The sequence below is a fragment of the Sapajus apella genome, unplaced genomic scaffold, assembly GCF_009761245.1.
Source record: "Sapajus apella isolate SASKATOON/1434 unplaced genomic scaffold, GSC_monkey_1.0 scaffold41, whole genome shotgun sequence".
Lineage (NCBI taxonomy): Eukaryota > Metazoa > Chordata > Mammalia > Primates > Cebidae > Sapajus > Sapajus apella.
The window spans coordinates 12,885,505-12,906,367 of record NW_022436981.1 but is presented as its reverse complement, the minus strand read 5'-3'; the positions used below and the strand labels follow the sequence as shown (position 1 = coordinate 12,906,367).

The 20,863-nt window shown below is 35.4% G+C and overlaps 1 protein-coding gene across 2 annotated transcripts in view; it reads right to left on the bottom strand.

Moving 5' to 3' along the window:
- GFRAL (GDNF family receptor alpha like) overlaps nt 1-20,863 on the bottom strand; it is a 60,868-nt gene that overhangs the window by 23,625 nt on the left and 16,380 nt on the right. For both annotated transcript variants that reach the window (XM_032299744.1, XM_032299745.1), the window contains one exon: nt 13,231-13,481. In XM_032299744.1, the coding sequence (XP_032155635.1) occupies nt 13,231-13,481 (251 nt within the window). The remainder of the gene's footprint in view (nt 1-13,230; nt 13,482-20,863) is intronic.

Below are 20,863 nucleotides of genomic sequence, written 5' to 3'. Positions count from 1 at the left end.
GGGGGTGGGAGGGGGAGGGAGAGGACCAGAAAAGATAACTTTTGGGTACCGGGCTTAATACCTGGGTGATGAAATAATAGGTACAACAAATCACTATGACACACATTTACCTATGCAACAAACCTTCACGTGTACCCCCAAACCTAAAATAAAAGTTGAAAAAATAAAATCAGAGTCTTTAACGTATACACAGTATTGGCTATTTAATAATCACTTTATAGACTCAATCTCATTCAAACTCTCAGGATGGTATATGAAGTCTCTGGTAAGAACTCAACAGGAGAGTTACAACACAGACACCCTGGGCTCTGAAGCAAGGCTATTTCATCTTTATTAGAAGACTCCTTGCCATTTGAAATGTAGGTCCTATTGGGTATTATCAGATCTGTTAAATAATTGATTCCCAGAAAGACAAGCCCAGTATATCAGTACTTAACTGTCCATGCACAGATGACTACAAATACATGTAGAGGTGGCTGTAGAAGACAGTGGTAAAAGGAAATCTTTCCCACAGGCAGAACATGAGCAGTACTCTTGACTGTTACTTTGTATGGAAAGAGAAGTGGCTAGAAGTAAGATTCATGGTCAGTGGAAAATTGCTTGGACAAAGGGATAAAAAAAGCCGACTTGGAAGATTGTAGAAAAGGGAATGAGGGAAAAAGACTTGTGGAAGGACCCATGGTAGTGGCATGATGTGGGTATATTTTTACATCTCAGACTTTTGCTTGCAGATAGTATCCACAGCAAAGAAGACCCTCTATGACCATAATTGTGCAATGAGCTTGAAGAATGTAGCCGTGGTGGCAAGGATTGCAGCTATGCATAGACCTGAGAGAGTGTATTTCCCCTCCCTAAGGCTGATCAGTCAGCGCTCTGCCAATGCTGAATGGCAAACCTTCCAGCAACAACAGATAGGTATACTGAGATCTTATTTTAGCAATTTGATGGCAGATTCATGATACCATAACCCTTCTACTTGAAAGAGGTAGGAATGCTTTCCAGCTAAAATTTATACCTACTTTGGATATGGATTTGTCTTCCTTCCCCACCATCAAAATGTTTCATAGAATGCCTAATATTGTTGTGCATCTACAACCTAAGAGTGCTTCGTCTTGGACATTGTACCATGCTTCTCATTTTTCTCTTCCCAGTGCTTTTCTGCCACTGAAGCATGAAATGCATACACTGTATCCAAGTTTTAGAAAATCAAGCTAATGGGGTCACCCCAAAGAAGTAAGCGACAGGATCCAAAGGTCAAATGCTTTCACCTTTCTTCTATGAATAAAATTCTGTATTTCACAAAGCATTTTAGAAGGTTGCAAAAGAAGCAAACTTCAGTTACCTGAATTAGAAAACAACTCAATATTGCATCTTTGTACTTTGACACCCCATCTCACTTACATGTGCTTCCAGATAAACTACTGAACACAAGTCATTGCTTTATGCTTTGTCCTCTGTCATACATACTGGCCATATTCAAAAATAATTTCAGACCTTTCAGCATCTATAATAGAGTGGTACAAATGATATTTAAATAGAAATAGTTTTAGAAAGACAGATTATATGCTTTGTTGGAAATACTGTGGCAAAGACTGGCAAGCCACTCATCAAACTCACTGTTCTTCCTCCCAGGTGTTGAGCTAAACTACATTTCCCAGCCTCCCCACAGATAACTAGAAACAGAAGCACATGTGCAATGCAATTATGACTGGCCTCTAAAAATCTCCAGTGTAATGTCTTTTTCTGAATCTGCAGGATAAATAAAGCAGCATCTGTGAATTTAGAAGAGGGTACAGCCATAAAGTAGAAACATCTGGAATCACTAAATAGCTGTATAACACCTAAATTCCTCTAACTCACTCAACCCATCCTACCTCTTCCCTATGTATTTATATTTTATATAATAATTAGAAATTAATTATCTCAACCTACTGGTATTTGATGAGTTATCAGTGATGGCTTAGTGATGGCCTAGCCTATATAAAAATTGACAACTTGAAGTAGGCTTCCGCCGTAGTGTAAACCTAAGATATGTAGAACTGTCTTAGCCGTCAGGTAGTACGAAAATGCCTATTAGGAGCTGGAAAGATGGAGACCCTTTTTTATTTTGAATTGGCAAATTATTTGGTACAACTTGCAAAGGAGATGAGATATCCACCCAGCCAGTAGCACAAGGTAAGGTGGTTTGAAAGAGCTGTAATGATAGTATGAATGGCTCACTCTTGGCTGCAATGAACAGGGCTTTACCAAAGAGAAATGAGCTCAGGTAGAAATTGGCTGGTTTTCAAGCAAAGGTCAGAGGCATTAAAATAAGAATCCCCTAACATTTAAAAAGCTGACTACTCATAGGTCCCAAATAGTAAAAGATAAGATTGAAAAATATCAAAGAGCAAATAAACACCAAAGCTAGCAGAAGACAAGAAATAACCAAGATCAGAGATGAACTGAGGAAGACAGAAACATGAAAAACCTTCAAAAAAAATCAACAAATCCAGGAGCTGAGGTTTTCTTTGTAAAATTAATAGATTGCTAGCTAGACTAATAAAGAAGAAAAGAGAGAAGAATCAAATAAATACAATCAGAAATGATAAGGTAGATATCACCACTGACCCCAGAGAAATACAAACAAACATTATGGAATACTATAAACACTGCCATGCACATAAACTAGAAAATCTAGAAGAAACAGATAAATTCCTGGACACATATACACTCCCAAGGCTGAACCAAGGAGAAGTGGAATCTCTAAATAAAGCAATAGCAAGTTGTGAAATTGAGGCATTAATACATCGCTTACCAACCAAGATGTTATTAACACCTGAATCTTATCAGAGGTACAAAGAGCTGGTACCATTTCTAAGGAAACTATTCCAAAAAACTGAAAAGGAGAGACTCCCCTCCAACTTATTTTATGAGGACAGAATCATCCTGATTCCGAAACCTAGAAGAGGTACAACAAAAAATGAAAACTTCAGGCCAATATTCTTGATGAACATTGATGCAACAATCTTCAATTAAATACTGGCAAACTGAATCTAGCAGCACATCAAAAAGCTTATCCACCACGATCAAGTTGGCTTCATGTCTGGGGTTCAAGTTTGGTTCAACACACCCCAATCAATAAATATAATTCATTACATAAACAAAAACAAAGTCAAAAACCACATGCTTATCTCAATGGTTGCAGAAAAGGCCTTTGATAAAATGAAACATCACTTTGTTAAAAACTCAATAAACTAGTTATTGAAGAAACATACCTTGAAATAAACCATCCATGACAAATCCACAGCCAATATCATACTGAATGGGAAAAGGCTGGAAGCACTACCCTTGAACACCTGCACAAGACAAGGATGCCCTTTCTCAGCACTCCAAGTCAACCTAGTATTGGAAGTTCTGGCCAGGGAAATCAGGCAAAAGAAAGATATAAAGGTATTCAAACAGGAAGAGAGGATGTAAAATTATATTTGTTAATAGATGACACGATCCCATATCTAGAAAACTGCATTGTTTTAGCCCAAAAGCATCTTAAGCTAATAAGCAACGTCAGCAAAGTCTCAGGATACAAAATCAATGCGCAAAAATCACTAGCATTTCTATACGCAAACAACAGGCAAGCAGAGAGCCAAAATATGAACAAACTCTCATTTATAACTGCTACAAAAAGAACAAAATACCTAGGAATACAGCTAACAAAGGAAGTGAAGGACATTGTCAAGAACTACAAACCACTGCTCAAAGCAATCAGAGAGGATACAAACAAATGAAGAAACATTCCATGATAAGAAAAGTCAGTATCATGAAAATGACCATACTGCCCAAAGTAATGTATAGATTCAATGCTATTCCCATTAAACTACCACTGACATTCTTAGACAGAATTAGAAAGAAACTGCTTAAAAATTCATAAAGAGCAAAAAAAGAGCCAAATAGCCAAGACAGTCCTAGCCAAAAAGAACAAAGCTCGAGGCATCATGCTACCTGACTTCAAATTATGCAATGAGGCTATAGTAACCAAAACAGTATGATACTGGTATAAGAACATACATATAGACACATAGAAGAGAGCTCAGAAATAAGACCACACACCTACAACAATCTGATCTTGGACAAACCTGGCAAAAACAAGCAGGAGGGAAAGGTCTCCTTATTGAATAAATGGTGCTGGGAATGCTGGCTAGACAAATGCAGAAAACCGAAACCGGACCCCTTCCTTACCCCATATATAAAAATTAACTCAAGATGGATGAAAGACAAATGTAAAACCTAAAACTATGAAAACCCTAGAATAAAATCTAGGCAACACCATTCAGGACATAGCCATGGGCAAATGGTGTTTTATGATGAAAACACCACAAACAATTGCAACAAAAGCAAAAACTGACAAATGATATCTCAACTAAAGACTTTCTGCATAGCAAAATAAACTATCAGAGTGAACAGACTACCCACATAATGGAAGAAAATTTTTGGAATCTTTCCATTTGACAATGATCTTATATCCAGATTCTATAAGGACCTTTAATAAATTGACAAGAAAAAAAACAAACAACCCTATTAAAAAGTGAGCAAAGGACATGAATTACACTTCTCAAAAGAAGACGTTTATGTGGCCAACAAACATATGAAAGCTCAACATCACTGATCATTAGAGAAATGCAAATCAAAACTACCATACAACCATTGTGGAAGACAGTGTGGCAATTCCTCAAGGATCTAGAAGCAGAAGTACCATTTGACCCAGCAATCCCACTACTGGGTATATACCCAAAGGAATATAAATCATTGTATTATAAAGATACATGCACATGTCTGTTCACTGCAGCACTATTCATAATAGGAAAGACATGAGATAAACCTAAATGACTGTCAATGATAAACTGGATACAGAAAATGTGGTACTTATGCACTACGGAATATTATACAGCCATAAAAAAGAATGAGATTATGTCCTTTTCAGGAAAATGCATGGAATTGGAAGCCATAATCCTCAGCAAACTAACACAGGAGTAGAAAACCAAACACTGCATGAGCTCACTTATAAATAGGAGCTGAATGATGAGAACACATGGACACGCGGTGGGAAAAACATACACTGGAGCCTGTCAGGGGGCGGTGGGAGGAGGAAGAGCATCAGGAAGAATAGCTAATGGATACTGGGCTTAATACCTAGGTGATGGGATGATCTGTGCAGCAAAGCACCATGGCACATGTTTACCTATGTAACAAACCTGCACATCCTGCATGTGTATCCCAGAACTTAAAAATAAAAGTTGAAAGAAAAAAGAAAATATCTCCAATCATAAAAGGGCTAGTATTTCTGAGTTAAATAAATTGATTCAATAATGGAACAACTATCAGATTAAGGGTATTACCTTTTTACACAAGTCTATTGTTTAGATTAGCTTAAATTATTAAAAGAGAAAACGAGAGGCACAGAGGTGAGGAAGGAAAGAAATAAGGCAAACTTGGGAACTAAGTCAAGAAACTTTTCTTTATTGTGAATACTGGCACATGTAACTGATAAAAAGCAAGTACATGAGAAGCCTAACACATTTTTTCGAGATTATATTGCCAAAGGAGCCACCAGCCTGCTTGCAAAAGTCTGTGACTGATAAACTTTAAAACAACTTTCAATCCTTCAAACTATGAACAAGATTAGGATATGAGCATTCCATGTTCCCTGAGGTGGGTGTACTCACCCAAACCTGTTTCAGACATGGCCATGGAGAAAAGTGGTCAAGGAAGAGCCTTTCAGAGAAGAAAACAGGAGTCATAGAGGGTGGTTCTTCACAGATATTTGATTCACAGATACCTCCTTACTGAAATCCACACTGCCAGAGAGGCTGCACAAAGCCTATTATGTAGGAACTCACTGTGTGGTATTGTTCTCCCATTTTTCCTGATTTTGAGTAGAAGGGTTTTTTTTTAAGTTATGCTGTCCCTGATGCTATATGTAGGTATAAAGTTGGGGTTTGGGTGTGTTAGTGTTCAGTGTCTGTGTCAGGAAGATGGCAGTGGGTTGCCTGTCTGCTATAAGGTGCCACAACACTTGGTTTGCACGTTTTTCAACATGCGGGCCTTTGAGTTGGTGGCTGACCCTGAATAAAAATTTGAAAAACATTAAGATGTCTCTATTGGAAAAGGAATAAGCATATTCTCCATGGGAACATAAAATTTCAATGGATATTTGGGAAAAGGAAGGGTAAACCGTGACAGAGACTGGCTTGTTTATTAACAATTACAGTTGCGGGAGGGATAACATGGGGAGAATGCCAGATATAGTATGCACCTCAAGTCAAATAAATAAATTTTAAAAAACCAGCAATAACAACAACAACAACAACAACAACAACAAAAATTACGGTTGCCTTTCCTCCTGGCACAAAGCTAGACTTTAGTTCCCTGTCTCCCGGGAGATAGGTATGGCCATGTGGCTGAGTTGGGGAGAGTGGACTGTGAGTGTGTGTAATGTGCACTGTTGCTACCATCAAACCATAAAATGCTCTTTTATGACTGTGACGCATTCTACATTTTGTACTTCTCTATCCTCACCTGAGTAGCGAAGACTTGGAGGTTCTATGTGGGGTGGAGCTGCATGTTGGAAATAGGCTAGTCCTCTAAATGACCATTGTTAATGATGATTGGACTTATACTCCCAAGGAATAAACTTCCATTCTGTAAAGCCACTGAGGTTCTGAAGCTTATTTGTTATATAATAATCTCAAAATCCCAAAGAATATATCAAGTAGGTAGACAGACAATTGAATTGGCATCTTAGAAAAGAGGTCTTCCTTAAAGATTGTAAGTCAATGTAAGAATTGATGATGCTATGGCCATGGATGGGAGCTCCTTGGAGAAGATTATAGAGTTACTTTAGTAGAGAATCTACAGCTGAGTCTTAAAACACAAATATTAATTAGCCAATTAGGTAAGCCTACAAGGTGGAGCACTCAGGGTGATCAGAGGAATAGGAGCCAAGGTGTGAGGGTTGTATATCAAGAAAGAAAAGTATATCAACTGTTCTTGAAGGTAGCTTGAAATCCAAATAAGACAAGGACCTTCAGGACCTCTGAGCTGGATGTGGTTGATAACCTATGGGAAAGTTGCTTTTGTGAGTGGATCTAAACCCAGGAGCCAGACTGGAAAGTGTCAATCACGCTGTAGGAGAAGAATGAATTGACACAATGAACCCAGGCAACTCTTCTGAAAAACTTGTCTGTGAAAGGGAAAAGATAGGGTGCTAATTAATAAGTTGGGTTTATTTTGTCTGTTCTTTTTTTTCTTTTTGTACAAATAGAGATTCTTGAATGTGTTTAGAAATGAATACTTTAGTTCTATTTCTGGTAATCTAACAATATTAGAACCATGACCAATCAGTCTACCACAAGACAATTACTAAAAAGTACAGAACATATTTCAGATGAGATCCTCAAAAGCAGAGTAGCATTTAATAAAATTTAACATTCATTTGTTGTTTAAAGTGATTTTCATTCCATGAATAGGAGAGAATTTCTTTATTCCAATCTGCAGTTACCTACAAAAAAATTTTCAATAAATGTCAGACTTAATGGTAAATGATGAGATAATTCTCTTCAAGATCAGGAGCAAGGCAAGATTGCTCACTGTCTCCATTTATATTTCACATTTTTTCTGTAGGTCCTAGTTGTTTTAGAGAATGGGGGATACTATCATATTCCAGGTCATCACTTTGTTATCAGGATCATTAAGGAGGTATGCAGATCAGTAACTCTTCACATATCCATACAAACAGCTGACACAGGCAAAAAGTGTCATTTACTGAGACCAAAGAAGCAGGGTATTTTAAGCACAGTATAAGAGTAGGTAAGAATTAATAGAATATTTCCAAAAAGCCACTGAAAAGATGTTCCATATTGTTTATACTAAAAATATAAATTAAAAATAATGATTTTTTTCTCATTAATAATGTAATTGGAACAAACTGGGATTTTTTTTGTTTCTACCAAATTTAAAAATGCACAAATTGTACGGTCTAGTAATTCCACCACTTGAAACCTATTCTATTGAAATGCTAGTAAATATGTGCAATAACATTTATTGCAGCAATGTCTGCAAAAATAATTGCATTCAAACAAAATATTCACATCAATAGGAGATTACTTAATAATGTTGTAGCTATATTATATGACGTGATCTTAAAAACCAATTAAGCTACCATATATGTAAATACTTAAAAAATGGGTCCACCATATATTTTTTAAGTTTAAAAAGCAAGCTGTAAATCAGTAAATATAGTTTAATGGCCTTAAAAATGTGTGTGGGGTGTATGTGTGTCAGGGTAAAGGAGACATGTTTGGGTACATACAAGGTATTCAAAGTATGCATGTATTACAAGAAAAAGTTCAAAAGAATATACACCAAGCCTATTAACGTTGGCTATCTCTTGAGAATGGGGTTATTTCTGTATTCTTTGAATTTGTTTAAGCATGTATCACATTTGTATTGCTATGTTTTCCATCCCTTGTACGATTTACTGAACAGAAGTTTTCTGCTTTTTCTTTTTTTTTTTTCAGTTGTACTTTAGGTTCAGGGGTACATGTGCAGATCATGCAGGGTTGTTGCATAGGTACATATATGGCAAGGTGGTTTGCTGCCTTCATCCCCCTGTCACCTGCATCTGGCATTTCTCCACGTTATCCCTCCCCAACATCCCTACCCTCTCGTCCCTCCCATAGCTCCCCACAACAGATCCCAGTGTGTAATGATCCTCTCCCTGTGTCCATGTGTTGTCATTGCTCAACACCCGCCTATGAGTGAGAACATGTGGTGTCTGATTTTCTGTTCTTGTGTCAGTTTGCTGAGAATGATGGTTTCCAGGTTCATCCATGTCCCTACAAACGACACTAACTCATCATTTTTTATGGCTGCACAGTATTCCATGGCATATATGTGCCACATTTTCCTTGTCCAGTCTGTCATCCATGGGCATTTGGGTTGGTTCCAGGTCTTTGCTATTGTAAACAGTGCCACAATGAACATATGTGTGCATGTCTTTATAGTAGAACGATTTATAATCATTTGGGCATATATATATATATATATATATATATATATATACACACACACACACACACACACACACACACACACACACATACACACACCCAGTAATGGGATTTCTGGGTCAAATGGAATTTATATTTCTAGGTCCTTGAGGAATAGCCACACTGTCTTCCACAATGGTTGAACTAATTTACACTCCCACCAACAGTGTAAAAGTACCCCTATTTATCCATATCCTCTCCAGCATCTGTTGTCTCCAGATTTTTCAGTGATCACCATTCTAACTGGTGTGAGATGGTATTTCAATATGGGTTTGATCTGCTTTTTCTTAATCCTCTTTCTCTTCCTCTTCCTCCAGCTTCACTCTTTTCCCTCCTACTTCTTTTCCTTCTTCTCCTCCTTCCTCTTCCTCCCCCTTCTCCTCTTTCTCTCCTTTTACTTCTCCTTCTCCTCTTTCCTTTTTTCTTTTCTTCCTTCCCTCCTCCTCCTTCCTTTTCCTCCTTCTCTTCTGCCTCCTTTTTCTTTTAATTATTCAAATGAAGATGAGTCTTTAGGGGCAGAATGGTGGTATTTCATATCTCTTTTAGTTGACTATACAACTGGTATTTAAAAAATGCTCTGAGAAATGCAAAAAGAACATTTCTATCAGCTTAAGGTATATCCTCCCCACTCCTTCAGTAGAATGAACTAAACACAATAATGGATCCTTTCATTTTTTTGTGTGTTTGTGGTCCTCTGTCTCTTAACAAATTCCTCTCTCTGCCATGTCTCTCATCTCTCTATTAGCTCTAAGTGCCACCAATTTGTTCTGTGCTACAGAATATTACAGACAAGTAAGTTTGTTGTGAATCCAGAGGTTAGCAGGTAAGTGGAGGTTGGTGACAGAACACATGGTATGTGCAGGATGCTCTTCTACCTGAGTCTAGTCCTGTGCACAGGAACAGACAAGGGCTCTTCAGTGCATTTTCAAAGCTTAGTTCTCAGAACGGAACTATGAAGTTTGGACTAACAGGGCTTTGAAGGATATGGAACAGATACAAGTTGTCTTTGCTTTTTTTTTTCTTTATCATTTCACAAACAGGAGAACATAGTGGGCTCCAAGTCAGCCAGCTAGGGTCATGACTATACCACGCCCCAATGCAGAACCCCAGGCAAGCTATTTAATCTCATAAATTTTATCTGTAGATAAATTTATGTTCCAAGAAAGTGAACAACTTGTTAGTAAGTCTTAAAATCAGTTTAGTGGGTCGTGGTCAGCATTGTGGAACAATAGAATAAAGCAATAAAAATTTGTAACAAACAGAGTATATTGCATAAAAAAGGGAGTAGAGAGCTAACATAAAAAAATACAGAACTAATATAATAAAGTAATATAGAGGTCAAATGAGTTTGACCTCTATATTACTCAAATGAATAATACAGAGGTCAAACGAGTGGCCTGAGGTCAAATGAGTTTGAGAAATGATGCATTTAATTAAGCAAATGTGACAAACCGAAAAGCCTGCCTTCATTGTCCTCTCAGTTCTACTCAGTTCTGACACTTTCAAGTAAAGAAAGCAGAAGCTAAAGGGTTTTGAAAACATACTGTAATGATGGATCTTTTGAAAATGCATGAAAATGCTAGGCTGATATGAGAAGTCAGGGCAAGGATGAGAGACATATTTTCTTCAAAAAATATCCTTGGGCTACTTCCATATATTTGAGGTAATGGATAAAGATTTGTTAGAATTGGCAAGGCCTAAGGATTTGGTTTTTGGTTTCGTTTGGAATTTTTTGCTATTAATTCAAGTACAATCAACACTCAGTATCTGTGAGTTCTGCCTCCGTGGATTCAACCAACTTTGGATCAAAATATTTGGGAGAAAGAACCAATTTTAAAATAACAGCACAACAATAAAATATAATATGAATGTAAAAGATATATCCACTATTTACATAGCATTACATGGAAATCATGTATTAGGTATTACAAGTAATCTAGAGATTATTTAAAGTATATGGAAGGATATGCATAGGTTATATGCAAATAGTACACCATTTTATATCAAAGACTTGAACACGGACACATTTTGGTGTCTATTAGGGTCCTGGAATTAACTTCCCATGGATACGAAGGGACAAGTCTACCAAGAACTGTAACCAAAGGCCTTTGAGGTTCCTTTAATTCTATAAACTTATCATTTGAAATTCCTAGTCTTAGTAGGTAATATTTGGAGCAAAAACTTCCTACAGTTTAGAGTCTTCCTAGGTGAGTAAAGAAAAGTGAAATAACTATGAGGATTTTTAAATGTCCATCTTTAGTGCCTCTTCAAATGTTTTGCTCTGAAAATGTTATAGTAGCCAAACAGTATGAAAATTTAACACAATTGTAATTATGTTTGAGAAAAACAGGTTTAGAACTAGAATGTTTAGACCTGTATTTTTAGAGAATTTTGCCAAAGAAACTGAGTCATTAATAACCTAAGAGTCAACATGTTTCTTCATACAATTTAATATAGAGAAAGAGCCTATAAATAACCACCATTATGTAACAGTATATATTACTATTAGTTTAATTTGATTGATGCCAAATCAGTTATTTGATATTTTTCTGCTATAATCTTATGAATCATTCATTGTAAATACTTTCAGTTTCAACAGAACTAATATTAATGAGAGGAAAATTAGAGACTATGACTTATACAACACTGCAATTTTTCTCTGTATCATGATTTCAGCTGAAATATATCTGTAGTGCTAATTATAGAAATTGTGGTGAATATTCTGCAGAAAACACTGTTGAAATCAAAACCATACACTCTGAGTTGTGTGTCTATTGCCTAATATACAACAAATCACAGTTTTATCACATTAGGTAGTGTGTATCTCTAAGTATCTATAAAGAAAAATAGAAATATAAATGTATAAATGCATATTTGTATACAGATACAGATACAGATGTAGGTATAGATATATATCTGTCAAACCTTTTCAATAAATATAAAGATTTGGTTTGCTATGAAACAGTAAATACCCATTATTTCCTTCTAAAAACAGTACCTGCAGATATGGTAGTTACAGCTAGGGACCTAGGGGGTAGGAGGTGGGGGCTGTGGAAGTTTGGGGACATAGACGGTTGCATGATCTAACCCTGAAGATGGATAATAAGAGAAGTTTTGAATTAGTACATGATCACATCTTTAGGTTCTTTCCTTAAGACTCAGAAAGGTCCCTCTTGACCATTTGCTCACTTTGAGATGCTGAACAAATTATTTAAATTCCTAAGTATGAATTTTCTTGTCCCTAAATTAAACAATAACTTTGGAAAATATGTTTTCCATCTCATATTTTAGTTTGATCAGCAGATATGTTAAAGACCAAGTGGAGAAAAACTAAATTGAAGACTGAATATATTGTACATAGGTCAGGACTGCCAATTATAGTAGATTGTTAGAGTAACGATTCATGATTAATCTGACCTTGAATATTCATATCCTTATGTAGTCCTCTCCCACAGTGACTCTGAGGTTCACCATTGTGATTTGCTTTGTCCAGTGAAATATTTACAAATGTGAGAGCAGAAGATACTAGATAGCTGCATAATGGGGTTTAGACATTAGGAAGTCTTCTACTGCCATGTAAGAGTTTTTGGCTATACTGCTGAAGATGTCATATGGAAGAGAACCACACCAACCCAGCCAATGGTGTCTGCTAATACCATCTCGGACCAAACAGGCTCAGCAGAGTCTGTAGGCACCAGATGACTATAGGCACATGAGTGACCCGCAAAAAGAACACCAGAAGAGCCATCCAGCTGAGCCAAATCCAATATGTAGAAATGTGATCAAATAAATGGTTATTGTTTTAAGCCATTGTTTTATAACAAGTATAGATACTTGTGGTTTGTTATGTAGTATCAGATACTTAATATACCCATTTATCTGACAGAGTAAACATTCTGTGCTTTGACATTGAAATCAATAAATGATAATTAAGAGTGACCTATCATATAAATTTTAAAAATGTACTATTTTCAGGTGAGTAAAATAGCAAATACACAGAACATAATAGAAAGCAAATTTTCAAATGCAATAAGAAACACAAAAATATCTTTGTAAATAAATTTTCTGTGCTGGATTACCACTTTGTACTGTATAGGCAAAAACAAAATATATACAGATAGAGAATTTTGTTTGAGGAACTTACCGAAACATGATTTTCTATGAAGCATGTGCTGGAAAATTTTGCACAAAGATTCCTCACTTGGTGTAATGGTCCTACAGGTACATTGCACTTGAAGGATCGTCCCAAGGATATCTATATAAGCAGCTTTGCAGTCATCATTTCCTGAACAAGTGAGGTCCTGTTTGCTTAAGGCACTAATGCAATTCTCATCTTCATGGCACTTTCTAGTCACACGCTTCCAGCATTTTGACTGAAATGTTCTATAGTGCTTCCTAGAGAAAGAGTGAAGAAAAATAATTAAATTTCAAATAATATCATTTCACATTAACATGTGATCCCCTATCACCTAATGAATGACATAAAACACAATACCTTTGAGATGCTAGTAGATAGTTGAAAAGTAAATTTATAATTTTAAAAGTTCCCATAGGGAGTATGGGAGAAATTGTAATCTTGTGAATTATTGTCTTTTTGTGTGTGTGATGAAAGACAGAGGCTAAGTTGAGGATTCCCTGGATGGATTTTCCTTTATGACTAATTTTATTCCATGTATGATGATTTGAGGTATGAACTATTTCAGAGATTATTGGCAATTTTTTGTTCTGAATATAGTTTTGTGGCTAGTCTTTGGCCACTGTGTCACACCAAGTGATTTCAAACAAGTTACCTGACCTTTCAAGTCAGTTATCTCACAGGATGGGAGGTGATTTATACTTTCTCAACAGACTAAGCAGACTAATTAGAATTTACAATATGTTGTGAGGTACTAGTTTTTTATGTATTTGATTATTCCTGTAATAACATTGAATAAAAGTATGGATAATGTACACTAATTTCATTTTTGAATTTTTAACAATAAGAACATATTTTTATTAGTGGATGCAAGAATAATAACCTTTCAATTTAATATTTGTTACCTAAAATTGCTTTTTAACCTTCCTTGAGTAGAATGCCATCAAACATGTATGAAAGCCCTATGAGAATATGACATTTTCATGAGGTTATTTGTCCACCTGGGTGCTACTATGTTAAAAAACCAAAGCTGCATTGTTTGTCATAATTAAATATTTAATTCAACTCAGAGTACAAGCTTTTTAATATAATAGTGAACTTTAATTAATGTATATTAAACTTATAATTAAGGAAATACTACAAATTTTCTGAACATATATTTTTTAGGCCAGAAGAACAAACATATTCTTTCAATGCAGTTAAGTGTTACATATAAGATAACCTCTAAATGTAACTTTGAAGTTTTGACTGTCATTTCGATAGAAAATACATCTGTACCTATATGCTATTTATTCATTTTAAATATGTGTTTTACTAAGTTTAAATTGCATAATTTAGCTACTTACAGATAAGTAGGTAAATTTTTACTCAGAAAATTAACGATGAAACATTGCCAAAATGATAACTAAATAATATTTAATTGAAAAAATACAACTTTGGTACACTGGATACCAAAATCATTTGAAATGTAAATGGACTAAATTCTCCAGATAAAAGACATAATATGGCTGAATGGATTAAATGGATTAAAAATTTAAAAAGCCAATGATCTGTTAACTCTAAGAAGCATACATTATCTGTAACAAAACACATAGAGTGAAAATAAAGGGACGAAAAAAGATGTTCTATGCCAATGGAAACAAACAAACAAAAAAAGCAGAAGTAGCTACACTTTTTTAGACAAAATAGATTTTAAGACAAAAACTATAAAAAGAGACAAAGAACGTAATTATATAATGACAACAAGTTCAATTCAGCAAGAGGATATAACAATTGTAAATATATATGCAACCAACACTGCAGCACCTAGACATGTAAAGCAAATGGTATTAGAGCTAAAGAGAGAGACTTCAACATCTCACTTTCAGCAATGGACAGATCATTTAGACAGAAAATCAGCAAAGAAACATCAGGCTTAATCTGCACTATAGATAAAATGGACCTTTAGGACATTTACAGGACATTTCATACAATAGTTGAAGAATATACATTATTCTCCTCAGCATGCAGATCATTCACAATGACAACCCATATGTTAGCTCACAGAGCAAGTCTTAAAAATTTCAAAATAATTGAAATCACATCAAGTATTTTCTCTGATGACAATGGAATAAAGCTAGAAATCAATAGTAAGAGAAACTTTGAATACTATGAAAATAAGTGGAAATTAAACGATATGCTCCTGATTTATCAGTGTGCAAATGAAGAAATTAAGAATAAAATTTAGAAGTTTACTAAAACAATGAAAATGGAAGCACAACATACCAAAACCTATGGGATATGGCAAAAGCAGTATTAAGAGGAAAGTTTATAGCAATAAGCACTTACATGAGAAAAGTAGGATAACTTCAGGCTGGGCACAGTGGCTCGTGCTTGTAATCCCAGCACTTTGGGAGGCCAAGGCAGGCGGATCACAAGGTCAGGTGATCAAGACTATCCTGGCCAACATGGTGAAACCCCATCTCTACTAAAAATAAAAAAATTAGCTGGGAGTGGAGGAATGTGCCTGTAATCCCAGCTACCCTGGAGGCTGAAGCAGGAGAATCACTTGAACCAGGGAGTTGGAGATTGCAGTGAGCCAATATCACACCACTGCACTTCAGCCTGGTGATGAGTGAGACTCTGTCTCAAAAAACAAACAAATAAAACAAACAAAAAAAAAAACAAAGAAAAGAAAAGAAAAACTTCAAATAAACAACCTAGCAATGCATCTTAAAGAACTAGAAAATCAAGAGCAAACTGAACCCAAAATTAATAGTAGAAAATAAATATGAATAAATTTTAGAGAAGAAATAAATGAAAGTGAAACAAAAAAAATTACAGAAGATTAGCAAAATGAAAAGTTGGTCTTCTGGAAAGATAAAATCTCCAAACCATCAGCCAGACTAATAAAAAGAAACAGAAGATCTAAATAAATAATCAGATATTTAACAGGAAATATTACAACTGATAGCACAAAAATTTAAAGGATCATTAGAGATTACTATGAGCAAATATATGCCAATACATCAGAAAATCTAAAATATATAAATAAATTTTTAGACACATACAACCTACCAAGATTGAACTATGAAGAAATCCAAATCCTGAACAGACCAGTAACAAGTACTAAGATCAAAGCTATTAAAAAAAAAAAGTCTCCCAGCAAGAGAAAATCTAGGACTTAATGCTAAATTTTACCAAAAATTTAGAGAAGAATACCAATTCTACTCAAAATATTTCCAAAAATAGAGGAAATAATACTTCCAAACTCATTCTATGAGGCCAGTTTCACTCTTATACCAAAACCAGACAAGACAGATCAAGGAATATAAACTATAGGCCAATTTTCCTGAAGAACATTAACGCAAAAATCCTCAACGAAATCCTAGCAAACCAAATTCAACAACACATCAACATTGTTTTCATCATGACCAAGTGGGATTTATCCTAGTGATACAAGGATGGTTCAACATGCAAATCAACCAATTTGATACAACATATCAACAAAATGAAGGACAAAAACTAATGATCTTTTCAATTGATGCTGAAAAAGCATTTGATAATGTTCTACATTCCTTCATGATAAAACCCTTAAAACCTGGATATAGAAAGAATATCCCTGAACAGAATAAATGGCACATATGACAGACCAGACCCATAGCTAGTATCATATGGAATGGTGAAAAATTGAAAGCTTTTCCTCTAAGATATGTAATGAGACAAGGATGCCTACTTCCATCACTGTTATTCAACGCAGTACTGGAAGTCCTAGTTGAGCAATTAGACAAAGAAAAGGGGGGGGAGGGACACCCCAAATTAGAAAGGTAGAAAAATTATCCTTGTTTGCAGATTATATAATTTTATATTTGAGGAGACCCAAAGACTCCACCAAAGAACACTTAGAACTGATCAACAAATTCAGTAAAATTGCAAGACATAAAATTAACATATAAAAATCAGTAGCATTTCTATATGATAACAGCAAACAATCTGAAAACCAAATCTTGAAAATAGTCCCATTTACAATAGCTACCAATAAAATGAGAAACTTAGAGTATGTCTAAATGTCCAAAAGAGACTAAGCAAATTAACTAAGCCACCTCCATGCAATGGGATACTCTATAGCCATTCAAAAATTGGAGAATTTTCTTTTTTTTTTTATTTCTTCTAAAAAAAAAATGGGATACATGTGCAGAACTTGCAGGTTTACTACACAGGTATACGTCAGCCATGGTTGTCTGCTGCACCTTTTGACCCGTTCTCTAAGTTCCCTCCCCTTACCCCCTACCCTCAACAGGCCCCAATGTGTGAATTTTCTTATATGCAATTATGGAAGGATCTTTAATCCACATTTAGGGAAAAATAACAAAAATAATGTACAGAGAAGTATATAAGATGATGCCATCTGTTTTAAATAAATAAGAACACATACCTGTTTAAAAGTATTTAGAATATTTTCCAAGCAAATACCTTGTTATTACTTTTTTGAGTTAATATATGAAAATATCATGGATTATAATTTTCTGTAAATACCCAGGCTTTTGTGTAATTGGCAAGACATAATCTCACCTCTGAGAGGGTATCTGTACTAGAGAAAATTAAATGGTTCTTAAATTGTCCTCTTTGGCTTTTAAAAAATAAAGGAATTCCAAATTCCATCATGAATTGAAAAATCTGGAACAGGAACAGAAATTATATTTTAAAGCTGAAGTGCCCTGCTTTGCCTATATACAGGCACTTCTGCAAAAAAGGTAAGTATCATAAAGGGCTTAATATTCTCATTGAAGTGGTTTGCCACTTGGAGATATGTTTTTCATGTGAATTACATTAACAATAATTTAATATAAATGCTAGAAATCTCCCTAAGGCAAAATTTGCTTGGGAAAATGATAGGATTTGTCTTTTCACATTGACTACTAATATTATATAACATTTCTGTCACCTCTCTAAAGTACTCATTAAGGGACTATTTGCACATAGTGAAAGGAAATTGAAGACACACAGTCCTTACTCTTGAACTAATCTAAGAAAGAAATTACATGTGAAGAAATATGTATATGTACCTTACAATATAAAAATTAAGTGTACAATATTCAAAAGTGAGAGGAAGGGAGATGATGTTTTTTGAATGCTTATCCCATTCCAGACCCCACACCAAATATTTTGAAAAGGTGGTTAAACCTGGGAGTCTTTATTGGGGAAAATTATGAACTCTATGTCAGTTCATCTGAGAAGGTATTGATACCAAGGGGAGGTTAGTGTAAGAGTGTGTGGTTCAGAGTCTATCACAGGAATTCTCAAGGACTGTAGAAGCAGAGCCATCACTTGCTATTAAAATACTTTCTTTGATGTGTCTACTCAGAAACAGCATGCTTTGAAGGTTGAATGCTAACGGCTTCCAGATAACTGGATAGCATATCTAAAGCCCTGGCACTGGAATCAGGCAAAGCGGGGTACCCACCTGTGAATAAATCTGATATTTTTACAGTGATAGCTATTAAAACAACGGCGTCCTCTGGCCCTGGCTGGTTAATATATTATTAGGTTTGTTGATGTAGGAATATGATCATTAGAAAGGCAGGACAGTAATAGTTTTAGTTCTTTGATGTGAGAAAAGTAGTGTAATCAAATATGTTTACCATATTTCATTGATTTTAGGTGATACCATTATTTTATGTACAATAACAAAAAATCCCCACCTGTTGGGACCTTAATTATGACAAATGTCTTTGTCATTGACCTTAATATTTATTTCAAATATGTTAGGGATGTTAAAATAAGTAAAAAGAAATCACATCTAATAAGGATTTTTGAGATGATAAATGAGTTTGAATAACTTAAGTTGCATTATAAAATTTTTCACTGCCTTTATTATTCACTCAAGAAAAATAATAAGCCTTAAAATAACTAACACATATTTGCATGAAAAATTCTTGAATAAAATTTTAAGAACTTTGGTATCCTACGTGACGAGTTGAAGAAATATGTCAATGCTCTAGGACTCTGCTTAGCTCCTTATCACTAATTTCATAGAATGTGTGCTATAAGGAAGCAGTTCTTTTTAACAACTGTTTATAAGATCTGGAACTAAGTTAGAGTGACTGAGAATGAGAGCAGACATAGTTAAAAAGCTAAAAGAAAGAAGATTACTAAAAACCTTCAGGAAGTTGATGTCATTATGTTTTTCTCTTTTGTCAGTAGTTGAAACAAGCGGACAAATATGATAAATCACACACTGAGCCACCTACATGTCTGAAGTCCTAGGCAGTGTCCCACAAGCCCTTATATGATAAAGGCTTGTTTGCACCCACTCAGTTAAATCTCTCACCTCATCCTCTCTTTCTTTCCCCTTTGCACATTCTACCCTCACTGCTTTTCTGACATGACATGTGTATGTTTTCCTCAGCACCGGCTGGTCAGTTTGCTTAGTATCGTTTCTCTCAGATTACCTACTGAGAGAGGCCCATTTTCTCACTTCAAGTATAGTAAAATGCTTCCTGTTAGGACTACCCCATTTACCCTGCAACTCTTTGAGCCCATTCACAATTCCTTTTATTCTGTTCGTTTTTAAACTCCAGAGTGCTCATTGCCTTAAAACAACATATACATTTTTAAATTTAGTGTCTGTCTTCTCCCTGGACTATAAGATCCATATGCATTTGTTTCTCTTATTCACCACTGCCTAGAGTAGAAGTAGGTGCTTGATTAACTTTTTTGAATTAATAAATAAACAACTAACATTACTCCCCCAGGAATCAGAGGTGTGAGGTTGGAAAGAGGAGAATAAGTACATTCCTACAATCATGGTATACATGTGTGCTAGATTGTCCAAACCATACTTGTATAGAGCATCCTTGACATAAGTAATTCCAAAAAAGACTCCATCTTACATTTCATAGGGCGCTTTTCCAACAGGAACAAAATGTTTTGCTAAATAAACTAGACGGCATCCGACCACATAAGGGTATAAACAAGCATTCTCTTCCACTATCTGTCCTCTCAAGAGGACTCTGGCCATAAAGAGAGCAGGACTTCGGCAGCTCAAAATGGCCATCTTACCTGACGCTGTCTTTCCATTGCTCATGATAAGCACCCAGCATCTACTGCCAACGATTCTGCCTACATCAAAGACTCTTCGTTGCGGGATCAATGGACAGCCCAGTTAAGACCAGAAGAATCTTTTTGCTTTTGTCACTCTTCCTGGACTGGTTCATTAACCATCTTCTCTGTCCCTTTTAATGTTAAATATTACTTTGTTGTGGAATGTTTAACCCATAACACTTACATATTGATTAACTATACTATTATGTATGGTTTGCAATATTGACTGATTTGTGGAGTGGCTTGAGCCTGTGTGCTTATGGCTCTGACAACAAAGTGAATGAGAAGTAGTAAGGAGATTGCCTCTTTGGGAATTCCATGTAGCTTGTGGCTTTTGTGATAGAACAGTATTAATTAAAGCCTAACATCGTGAAAAGATACAAGTATGTGTGGACCTGGTTATCTCTGACCTTACACCACTCTTGTGAGTATTTAAGCTCCCTTCTTCTTCCTGTTCTCCAGCCTGAGACAGAAAGAATTTATTTTGAACTTTGAAGGGTCTTCCTGCCAAAATAATATTTATAAAAGCTATATGTAATTAAACCAAGAAACAATTTAA